General features: G+C 33.0%; 1 protein-coding gene across 2 annotated transcripts in view; it reads right to left on the reverse strand.

The window, feature by feature from the left end:
* Positions 1 to 289: 289 nt before the first annotated feature.
* Positions 290 to 12,893, reverse strand: part of LOC121370587 (cytochrome b-245 heavy chain-like) — a 28,235-nt gene continuing 15,631 nt past the window's right edge. For both annotated transcript variants that reach the window (XM_041495907.1, XM_041495906.1), the window contains exons 8-16: positions 10,438 to 10,561; positions 9,721 to 9,813; positions 8,587 to 8,721; positions 8,085 to 8,203; positions 7,581 to 7,617; positions 5,821 to 5,903; positions 5,002 to 5,194; positions 4,081 to 4,208; positions 290 to 3,664 (exon numbers count right to left, since the gene is read on the reverse strand). In XM_041495907.1, the coding sequence (XP_041351841.1) occupies positions 3,538 to 3,664; positions 4,081 to 4,208; positions 5,002 to 5,194; positions 5,821 to 5,903; positions 7,581 to 7,617; positions 8,085 to 8,203; positions 8,587 to 8,721; positions 9,721 to 9,813; positions 10,438 to 10,561 (1,039 nt within the window). In that variant the 3' untranslated portion in view covers positions 290 to 3,537. The remainder of the gene's footprint in view (positions 3,665 to 4,080; positions 4,209 to 5,001; positions 5,195 to 5,820; positions 5,904 to 7,580; positions 7,618 to 8,084; positions 8,204 to 8,586; positions 8,722 to 9,720; positions 9,814 to 10,437; positions 10,562 to 12,893) is intronic.

The following is a 12,893-nucleotide window of genomic DNA, read 5'->3' on the forward strand; positions in this document are numbered from 1 at the left end:
TTTCAATTAGCAGCAAGGGATCTTTTATATGCATCATCCCAAAGACAGGATAGCACATACCACACAGCCTTTGATGTACCACTTGTGGTGCACTGGCTGGAGCAAGAAATAGCCCAATGGGCCCACTGATGGGGATCGATCCCAAACCAACAACGCATCAAGCAAGTGCTTTACCACTGTAACGGACAGTATAAAACAACCAGCTTCCATGTTGACAACTGTGGTCTTACCATTTATGTTAATTTTAACATCCTGAAATATGTGATAATGAATAAACACAAATCAAGTGTAATATTTATATCATCTTTATTTTCTTGTAACACGGAGGGCTGTAGGAACAATATGTGAAATGGGAACAATATGTGAAATGGAAGTGGGGTGAGCACACGTTAAAATTTTAGTAAAATGTAAGAATGTTTTGAAACCCCCACCCTCCCTCCCAGTTCCTACAACCATGACATACTGCTAGTATGCTAAATGGTAAAATAATAGTACTTTAAGGTGTGTAAGTAAATATAATATCAAAGAAACTGTAATTAGATTACAGTAATATAACATGACCCAACATATTAAACACAAGGAGAACATAAACTGACACAATAATATATTTTTGCAGGAGTTGTGGAGTTGCCATGCAGTTTATGAAACAAGTTTGTGGATTATTTCGCATGCAAGAGTGAAAGAACAAGCTTCTTTCTGTGAAGCCTGTCCTGGGATTGGCAAGACCACCTGTCGGCCATGCTCATTTAAATCATGCCTTTATTATGATGCATCCTCCACCTCACTATGAGCCACACTGTTGTGGAAAAGTTCAAGTTTGTTTTGTTTAATGACACCACTAGAGCACATCAATTAATTAATCATAGGCTATTGCATGTCACACATACGGTAATTCTGAAGGATCATCAAAGGAAAGCCATATTTTTCCATTAGTAGCTAGGGATCTTTTTATATGCACTTTTCCACAAACAGGAAAGCACATGCCACTTTTCCACAAACAGGAAAGCACATGCCACAGCCTCTGACCAGTTGTGTAGCACTAGTTGGAACCAGAAAAAAACCAATCAGTTGAATGGATCCACAGAGGTGATTCGATCCTGTGATGCAAGCACCTCAAGCGAGCACTCAACCGACTGAGTTAAATACTGCCTATTGTGGTGGAGTGAAATCATCTTAAGCAAATAAAAAATTATATATTTGGTAGCAACAATGTGATGGAATCATTTCGATACCACCCTGAACTAGTACTAAAATGTTTGACAAATTCAGAATTTTACTACAAATTTTAAATTACTTTCTTGTGATATTTATATTTAATACAGAATTTGGTTATCACTTCAGTCTTATACTTGCCTTTGACACCCAACAGCCAATGTGTGCTGAGGAGTTGTTAAACATTCATTCATTCCAAGCGAAAGCAAGGGTATAATACAATTCCATAAACTTTGTGTTACACTTAAGTAAATATAATAATTTATTTATCACAAACTGCAATTTATATCAAACGTAAAGTATGACAACCAATGTTAATAATATTGAACAAGGTCAGTTACAAAGATGCTGAATTACATACATAAATAGTTCCCATTTATATGAATAAAACAACATAATCCAGATACCATTTATTAATTACATTTTATGTACAATGCAAGTTATAATACTGTTGATACATCGATGATGTTAATTTCATAAACTGCAACTGCCGCTAATTTATAGCTGCTATAAATAAAAAGACTAGTGTGCCATAAAGGTGTGTAGGAAAATACAATATTTACATGTATATAACAGTTTATTGTCAATCATGTGGGTAATAAAATTGCATATGTATACAAGTACATTAATTATGTATTTTAACACATGATTGCCACATATGGGATTTATTAACTATCATAAATATCCTACAGTTATAAATGTTCAAAAAAAAAATCTAAAGTACAAAGTTAAAGTTTGTTTTGTTTACTAAAACAACTAGAGCACAATAATTTATTAATCATCGGCTGTAGATTGAAAACATTTGATAATTATCACATATTAGCATCAAGGGATCTTTTATATGCACTTTCCCTGAAACAGGACAGCACATACCATGACCTTTGGAGAAAACCCAATTGGAGAATGGGTTCACTGAGGGAATTTGATCTTATGACCCAAGCATCTCTACCTGCTGAGCTACATCTCAGTACCAGGAAACAGCAAGACATTTATATTAACACATTACAAAAACATTTCTCATGTCAATTTTAAAATGTCTACAAGCAAAACACTAGAAAACAGCATGAACCGAGATTCATTTTGTAGATGACATTTTAAAGAGACTAATAAATATAAACTTTATATAAAATGGACTACCGGTATATTCAACATATAAAGCTTTGTCCTCAATTTATTACATGCCTATTCAATCTTAATATAGTGATAAAAACATTTTTAAACCGTGTGATAAATTTATCTTGTATCACACGTGTGATCAGGGCCTTGTTCCATGAAGCAATCTTAGTGTTAAGATCACCTTAAGTACATAATATAGTTGATCACCTAAGACGATCTTAGTGCTAAGATTTGCTTCATGGAACAGGGCCCTAGACCGGAACTTGTAAATGGGGAATTCCCTTTTTATTTTTACTGTATTAGTGCCTTTTTATTACCGATGTCATGTATGATTTACAAATTACGTCACATCTTGTTTGAAACATTACACAATATTGCTGCAGTGTATGATTCTTAATGTTAAATAAATCCATGAAACGAGAATTGATTAATACATTTATGAAAGTGTAGTTATGACATTACATTAAAAAAAGTTTTTGTAAAAAAAACATAAAAGAAGATATTTAATAAATACAGAACTTCACATAGGCCTACATTGTTTTTGCTTCCTATTAAAAGTTGAAGTTCTGTATGTGTGAAGTTCTGTATATTTACTCCACTATTCTATCCAGATAATCATGTTCAACAAACAATTAAATATTAATGACCTTTTTTCAAGATATTTTTTTCAATTTGAGATTCAATATATACCAGGGTTATATGTCTGGAAACTGACTGGTAATGACTACAAAATATACTGTTATATCACTTAAAATTGTCATTTTTATGTTCTAGTTTAAAAAATTTACTTTCTTTCCCAGTGTGTATTAAAACATTCATAGAGGGTATTTGCCACTTTAAACTAGAAACAAACAAACAAAACAACTAATTTATTATTTTTAGCTTTTGGAATGTATCATATGTAAACTGAATGTTTTCAAAACCATTAAAAACATTTGTATTCCTTATTTTTTTTAAATGTGTTGCATTACTCAACCAACTTGTTAACGAATATCTGTTGCACAACCAATAAATTTGGGAATGCCATAAATATCCAACATTTTAAAAAAGTGTTCAGTATAAATATATAATTCTCAGATATATAAATACATATAATAATACAACATACAAATTATAACAACAATGTGTAAATAGGAAAAATAAACAGCTCTTTTAAAAATGTTTGTTGCAAAATGTAAAAATACATGTAGTGAATTTAACTGAATCAAACTAAAAATTCTCCTTATTATAGACAAATTTCGTTCCAGTAGATTCAGATTGTGAATATCTGTTGCATAGTTTGTGAAGCTCTGTTGAAAGTCCTTTAGGTCCACAGAAAAAAAGACCAATCTTCACTCTGAACAAAAAAAAAAAAAAAAAAAAATATTAAAGAAAGTACATTTGATTATATTTTGACAAAACACTGGAAAATCACCCTGGATTATGTTTAACTAATGACTAAAAAATGACATAACACTCAGGAAGACCCTAGTGTGCCTTCTGGTTTTTTTTAACAGACTAACCCCGGATTGTGCTGAACTAACAACGGAAATATAACATTCCACTGAGGATGACCGTAGTGAGTCTACAATTTAACACACTAACCCCGGATTGTGCTGAACTAATGACGGAAATATGACATCCAACTGAGGACAACCGTAGTAAGTCTTTACAATTTAACAGACTAATCCCGGATTGTGCTGAACTAACGATGGAAATATGACATCCCACTGAGGACGACTGTAGTGAGTCTTTACAATTTAACACACTAACCCCGGATTGTGCTGAACTAACGACGGAAATATGACATCCCACTGAGGACGACCGTAGTGAGTCTTCTGTTGTAGACCTGTCACAGGATCGACTTTGTCAGCTTCATCATGCATCATTATATTTTTTGCCTATAAATAGAGATGTAAATTTGAATTAATCATTTAATAACTGCACCAGCAACCAATATACTTTTCTGTTATGACTTGATGACATGGACCATGTGGTGTCAGCAGTGAATGCCCAATCTTCCCAATGGAGTTAGTTTGAAAGCAATTTTAGCCAAACCAAATTTAATTTGCCAAAGAGAATCAGTATGTTATTTAAAACTCCTGACTAAAAGAGTAGTCCCTATATCACTGTTATTATGTATAAATTTTTTTTAAAGATAATGCTTTTGTGAAACTTTAATTATCAAAGACTACATCATGGGAGATATACAGACAATCCAAATCAAGTTCTGTAATTGGCAGAAAGCTATTGCATTATTTCACAAGAAGAAGAGACATAACTCTAAACCAGTGATGTCATAGGTCACTTGGACAAGCAATAATAGTTTGGCAGTGTTGATATGGTGTTTGACTTGTAGAAAATTGGAAATACTAAACATGGGGTACATATAACATTGACAGACATTACTCTAACATATCGAAATGTTTGTACATTTTGTCTGGATTTGCAGAAACAAAGATGGCTGCAACTTCCCAGACACGTTATTAATTCCCTTTTTAAGTGGGGCTGGTGGGAAAGACTACCTCAGTTAGATATGCTTATGAGCAATGCTAACAATGTTGATCTTTGTTTAAAACCATATGGACACAGAATTATGAACAATCAAAGCATTGTGCAGTTTCTAAAAACAGGAAATTAATATACGAGATTAGAGATACACTAAATCATGCTAAATTAAATCATTAGCATTACGTGATTCGGATCCCAGCCTCTTGTAAGGTAGATATTATAGAAAAACAGGTTTTTAATGCCTTTCTGTTGCATCTGGGTTTCCATGGACATAAGAAGATCCTGAAACCATTCAAAGGCATGCATGTCTGCACATATCCAGTACAAGTAAACTTTCTTCAAAACAAATTCAGAGTTAACATCCTGGTACTTGTACCTATGGAAACAAAACAAAACTGTAAAAGATTAATGTTAGTTATCATTACCATTTATTATTATGGTACACTGTAATCGATCCCAAATAATGACTTGCCTAAAACCAATTTATATCATTTACTACTAGACTGTCTTTAAGAAGAAGTTTGTTTTGTTTAATGACACCACTAGAGCACATTGATTTATTAATCATCAGCTATTAGATGTCAAACATATGGTCATTTTGACACAGTCATAGAGAGGAAACCCGCTACATATTTTTATTAGGAGCAAGGGATCTTTTATATGCATCATATGGACTTTAAGAGTTACTTACAAATGTATAAAAATCCAGTACTATCATAAACATTATGGTGCAAACTAAGAACACACAGAAAGTACAGAAATATGAACTAGAAGCAAAAAATTGCAAGTTCCAATCAGTAGTACTGAACAAATGTTTTTAATAAAAGCAAACTTTCTTTTTCAACGAAGCTGTGACCCTGTGAAAAATAATATCCCGGAAATTAAAAAAAATAAAAATAATTATCTACCATAGAGCTCATAAACAATCTACTTAAATTGGCTCACTGTATCATGCTACACATTACAAATACATTCAGTTGATTAATTATGATTTGTATTTACCAAATATGTTTCAGTGCAGAAGCAAATGGCGTCACTCCAATTCCCCCAGCCACCAGCACCGACACTTCATAATGTAAGAAGTCCTAAAATAATTAAAGTACATAGTGATGCAATGCTAGAGAGTAAAAAAAATAAAAAATAAATAAACATAGCAATTTTTGACCTGCTACTTAATTTCAGTGTACAAGACCCATTTTTACAAATTAAGCCCTCAAATGAGTAATTAATATGTTTGTACAAGCACACTGACTATTTAGTGAAATTATTTTATTACAAACACTTAAGACAAAGACGAGGCATTTTTTAGGACATCACAAATATACTATACAGATGGTGAAAAGATGAATGGTGACGTTGCAGTATTTTAGACTATTTGACAGGGAACATTCTGTTTTAAAATGTTGATTAGCAACTACAATGATCACTGAAACTTGCAAAATGCTTGACATGATCATACTCAGGGCTTCTAGATTATGGTAGCCCCACTCCCCCATGACTAGTGATATTCAATGTTGGGCTGGTAAATAACTTCTATTGCCATGCCTGACAGCTAGTGAAAACAAAGTTGTCAAATGCAGCATTTAAGTCTACTTTGTAAATATGAATATCCTGCCCCCAACCCCACTCCCCAATCTTAGTGTTGTTAATCGCTATCTCCCTCTTTGGGTAACATCTGATTATTATTATTAATAAAATCGGAATAGTGAATTTTAAATCGTGGCTAGTAAATGTTTTAAATCACTGATCCCATGGGCATGGCTAGTGGATTTTGTAAAAATTCTCGAAGTCCCGACACACACCACTCTTGCTGTCAGTCAAATTAGAAACTGAACTACCTGCTGGGTCAACATCACCCATGATGCCTTACACTTTCCTATGCATTCTAGTCATGCACTTATGCTGGGTTAGGGCATAGAGCTGACACGAATAAAAATATTCATTGCTTCAGATGGGACATGAACTCGTTACCCAAGTCCCACTATAACACTGAGGCTGCATATTTGTCTAAATCTATAGACGTTTGAAGATTCAAATGCAAAAAGAAATTATCTTAAATCTTTGACCTCTTTCAGGACTTCTAGGTCATGGCAGTCCCACTCCAATGGCTAGTGATATTCAATGTTGAGCTAGTAAATAACTACTATTGCCATGCCCGATGGCTAGTAAAAAAAAAAGTGTGAATATCCTGCCCCCACCCCAATGTTAGTGTTTTTAAGCTCTATCTCCCTTTTTAGGTGACATATCCGATTATTATTCTAATTACTATTAATTAGTAAAATTGTATTAACTTAAAGTAAAGTAGGGCTAGTGAATTTTTAATCGTGGCTAGTAAAATTGTTAATGTTTAAAATCACTGATCCCATTGCTAGTGGATTTTATAAAAATTCTAGAAGTCCTGCCTCTTTGGACCACTCAAATGGCTTACAGTTTAATCATACACCTCAACACCAGCCTCATTGATATTTAATATATGCAAAAATTACTTAGTTTTCCAGAAAGAGATACGAGCATTAAGAATACAATTTCAGAGATAGAACAAATACTGTTGATGTATTCGATAATCAAAACATGGCTACTTGAAATGTTTTAAAACAAACTTTATCAGTTGTATAGGACTACATGAAATATTTCAAAGCAGAATTTTACCACTTGTGTCATATAAACAGTCTATATTATTAATATACTGGTTTGAAAGTATCAGAATGTTTTAGAAAGCCTGGACACATAAACAAATATATAATAAGTGAATAACTGCACACTTCTGTTGCTGTTCCAAATGGACCATCGACTGCTATTCTGAAATAAAAATACAAACAATTTGCTAAATACTTAAACAAATAAAACATTGCTATATACAGTGTACGTCTATCTACAGTGTAAGTTGAGAAATGATGAACAGTAGAGGCTTGTTCCTTGTATATACAGTCTGTCCTAGTGAATATGTATCTGAGTATTATGTGTACCTCAACTAAACTACTCGCAACAAAAGATATCATCCATCTAAGATTGTTTGACCTGGCTGCTTAGCATTTAATTTGTGTCAGTCTTTTAAAATGCATTTTAATTCATTTAATTTTGTTTGTTTAGTGGCATTCATTTAAGCTTTTTTTTAGTGTCATTCATTCAGCTGATTTTTTAGGGTCTTCCATTATATTGTACTTTTACTAGAGCAACATTATTGTAGTTAACAGACAAGAGAGACAGCCAATTATTACTGTCCTACATGTTATACATCATTTGGAGAATACAGCTACTAAACTCACTTTGGCATTTTCCATGCTTGTTGAAATTCTCCCTCATCAACATGACATGCCTTTCCAAGAGCTTTTGTCCAATCTCCAACTTGACGAACATGAACGGAAAAGTAATCCTCATCTGGAGACTAGTCATAAATATAACCAAAAAGATATGGAGTGAAAATGCACTTCTATTTAAAATTAATATTGTGAATCATAATCTATTATCTAATAACACAATTAATGTCCTTAAATCAAGAATTAAAATACTTCAATATTATCAAATTGAATACAAATCCAACAAAGATTAAATTGAATACCTCATTAAACGCCTTCAAAAATGTAAACTTTTTGGAACTGATAACAAACAGAGGCTATTTCCTGTTTGTTTGTTTTGAATATGATTAGGAGTAATTTGTGAAAACCATATTTTCATGAATTTTGAATCGATGAGTATTTTTTTCACATATCATGAGTTGACATAAAAATTGTATTTGAGAAAAACAGGATAACTCTTGCTAAGACTTACAGACGTCAGTGTAAAGGGATGCCACTCGAGCTGCGATATGCTGGGACACTGCAGAAACACGTACTGGCCAGGCTCTGCACTGAAGCCACTCTTCTTCAGCTGCAGCTCAAACACATTGGATGGATGTTTTACCACCTGATTCAAAATACACACAACATTGTACTAGTACATAGAAAACAATAAACACATTAATGATGGTACTTGGAAAACAATGGGGAAAATATGTCTGTACTGTAGTATCCATTAAAATTTATAAATTCAATTACCTACTAAAAACCAGATTAACAAAAAGAATTGTGACAATTTTGTTTTCATGAATATACACCTTAATGAATGTTTACAGTGAGAAACAATGCATTCTGAGAGCAATGTCATTTTTTATTTTCTTTAAAAAAAATGTATCAACAAAACATGTCAAATTGTTATTAAAATGTTTTCACACAGTCAGGTCAAATCTTTTTTGACTATGAAGAAAGTAGATCTATACATCTTGAACTGAGCCTAAAAATCCACACAATGTGTCACAGTGTGATCAGTAATAAACTTGGGATACAACATCACAGTACTAAATACTGGTGAAAAAAGAAAATATTGTTGTCATTTGATCATAGATAAAATGTATTAGTTAACATATAACAGGACACAAGTTTGTTTATGAACACTTAACATGTCCACTCACAAGTGACCCCCTCCACCTCACTCCTCCCACCAATGAACTGGTCTAAACATCTCATCAGTCAATCGTCCACTGAAGGATGGGAGAGCTGAAGACAGACAGGTCAGTTTTGAGTTGGAAATGGTCTCGTCAGATATGTGAAAAGGTAATGCATGGTGATGAACAGAAACGGGTTGCAATAGGTCATAGTCTAGTTGGCAGATTCAACCAATTAAAAAATTATAATTTCATTATCCACTAGCAGATGGCATATTTCACTATAACACATAGTATTGATAAGCATTGCTTTTTATTTATATATCAATGTTTTTACAAATCGTACATAAAAAGAGAACTTTCTTCTTTTTTTCTAAAACATTTCTCCTTTTCTTTTTATGTGAAGGCAAACTGAAATTAGTGACAAAAAACACCTTGGGGGTATAGTAATATTGAGCAAATCAATAATTGCAATCACAAACCTTTGTTATGACGACTTTTTGCATACTATGAAAAAATCGAAGTCCACGCTCTATAATATACAGAACAAAAGGAGCCAAAATCCACTGCCAGGTCTGAAAGAAAAACACAAATTTAAAGCATAAGATTTATGTGGACAAGGCACATGAGATTATTACCAAAGAAGGGTTGGTGTTTTTTGGTGGGTTTTTTTTTTTTTGGGGGGGGGGGGGGGGGTTTCAAATCTAAACTATTTTTATTACTGTGAAATTTCCAAAAATATGTTTATTTTGATGGGCAGGCATTTAAAATCCTTCATTAAAATGTCTCACAATTTTACAGGAAAATGCGTATAATGATCCTTTACTGCCTAGACAATGTTACACCAAATACCTCTAGGCTTTTAATATTCTTAACAATTCAACAGGTAACAAAGGAAAATAAAAATCAATATGTCATTGAAAACTGCAATTATACAAGATGCACTTGCATAACAAATAATATGAATTTGAAGACTTCACGAGATAAAATACAAGTTATATTCAACAAAAGAACATGAATTTTTTTATTTATTATAAAACATTTGTAATGTTATTTATATTCTCTAAAAACACACACAAATCCACTGTAAACTGGGTAATCGATCAATGGAATCCTTTTGAAAGAAGGTCACTACAGTGAAAATATACAATTTCACTCAGCAATTATATTTTTCAATACTTATAATCTAATCTGCTTGCCTTTGCACTTTGCCCAGCAAATTGTGGAATTGGACAACTAGCATCAGAACCCCATTTGTCATAGTTTAAATAACACTTCTCAGGATTGTGTTGCAAGGTGTTAATTTGATGCCGGATAATACCTCTGCAAAAAAATAATAAACATAACAATGCATTATTATATACTCCACACAAAAGGTTAAATACCAATAAGTATAAAAATTAAGTACTAACTGACAATATTCTTAAAACGATTTGATATGGTAAACACACCCAAAGCTCACATTGGTCGTCCTATGAATTAGCTACTCTTGAATACAAGACCCATAGAAATGCACATGCAAAACACAATACTTGTAGATGCCATGCATATTTTTGCACATATGCAGTTGAACAAAATTAAAGTTTGTTTTGTTTAATGAATGTTAAAAAAAAAAATTGTTTAACGACACCACCAGAGCACATTGATTTACTTATCATCGGCTATTTAATGTCAAACATTTGGTAATATTGACATATAGTCTTACAGAGAAAACCCGCTACATTTTTCCATTGGCAGCACTGGATCTTTTATATGCACCATCGCACAGAGAGGATAGCACATACCACTGTCTTTGATATACCAATTGTGATGCACAGGCTGGAACGAGAAATACATCCCACCCCATACACAGGTGAATTTGCTTTATAAAGTGGAAGCTGATGTGGTTTAGACATCTCCAGCAATGGTTAGGCATTGTTTAACACCCAACCGGTCTCAGTGGCGTTGTGGTTAGACCATCGGCCATAGGTACTGGGTTCAGATCCCAGTTGAGGCATGGGATTTTTAATCCAGATACCGACTCCAAACCCTGAGTGAGTGCTCCACAAGGCTCAATGGGTATGTGTAAACCACTTGCACCGACCAGTGATCCATAACTGGTTCAACAAAGGCCATGGTTTGTGCTATCCTGCCTGTGGGAAGCGCAAATAAAAGATCCCTTGCTGCTAATCGGAAAGAGTAGCCCATAAAGTGGCGACAGCGGGTTTCCTCTCAAAATCTGTGTGGTCCGTAACCATATGTCTGATGCCATATAACCGTAAATAAAATGTGTTGAGTGAATCATTAAATAAAACATTTCTTTCTTTGTTTAACACCCACTGAGGAGGCCATTGGAATGCAAGGAGGGAGGTCACACTACAGTGTACAACCTGTCTAAACTGCTCACTTAGTATTGCAACCTGACAGCAAAATGTCAAGATGAGAACAAAAAGCAACCACAAGTTAAAAGGAAAAGGTTTTTACTCTGAACAAATTTGTTGATACCAAAATCTGACCAGGGAATTCTGGGTCACATGGCTCAAAACAATGCACCACACAAACTAAACGTTTTATTTTTTTGAATGATTTATGGATAATAATGGAGTCACAGTTCAGTTATATATAAAGATGTTGATAACATGTGAGGTATGATGATTATGCAACTGGTTGAACATAGTACTTTTGAGTACAAATACAAGGTATATAATTGGGTCTACATGGACAGTATTTTATTATGGGTTAAATCTGTCTTGATGCATAAAAAAATAATGCAGATTACCATATCATGGAGTTCTAAAATTGCTGGAAGACGTATTAGTGGTACTCTGTTTTTGAACTAGTAGAAAACCATATCAAAACAAGAGGCCTATCAGCTTAGAGAGCTCCACTATTTAATTTTAAATTTCGAATATCAATGATAAATTTCTATTTAAATTTTTGGAATTAATTTTTTTTTTAAAAGATCTCTCTATCTGTTTGTGAAGACTGCCCCAGAGAATACGTATATTAAATTTTAGAACTATCCAATCAAAACTCTAGAAGACATTTTCTAATTTTAATGTTAAATTTCTATTTCAAATTTTTTATTTAATAAAAATTCTAATATTTCCAAAATATCTCTCTATTTGTTTGTGAAGACTGCCATCATAGAATCATAGTACCAAGTTTGCTTGAAGAAGTTTAAAATTGTCAATTTAAATTTTAAAAACAATGAATAAAAATCCAAAATGTTAAATTTCTAAAATATCTCTCTAGTATTCTATTAGTTTGCGAAGGGTGCCCCAGAGTATCACTGTACCAAATTCCATTAAAACTGTAGGAAAAGATAAACTTCAAAGGAAAAGTTGATGGACGAATGAATAATGGAAAAATTGGCAGAAAAGCTCCTGTTGACGAATGTCATAACAGAGATAAAAACTATTTACATTCATATGTTACCTCTTTTATCAGCTGTATTTTTTTTTTTTCTTCTTTAGTTTCTTATTTAGATCAGTTTTCACAAGATTTTAATGTGTTATTATAGTAGATAGTAAACAAATAACACCAATGTCCTAGCAGTCAAGACACTATGATTTAACCCAGGTTATCCGTCTACACAAGAAAGTAAATGTTAACTTGGCTAAAGCTGAAACTGACTCTGGTACAATTCCAGAGTTAAAATAACCCAGATTAAATT

This window comes from Gigantopelta aegis, chromosome 4 (genome assembly GCF_016097555.1).
Source record: "Gigantopelta aegis isolate Gae_Host chromosome 4, Gae_host_genome, whole genome shotgun sequence".
NCBI classification, from domain to species: Eukaryota; Metazoa; Mollusca; class Gastropoda; order Neomphalida; family Peltospiridae; genus Gigantopelta; species Gigantopelta aegis.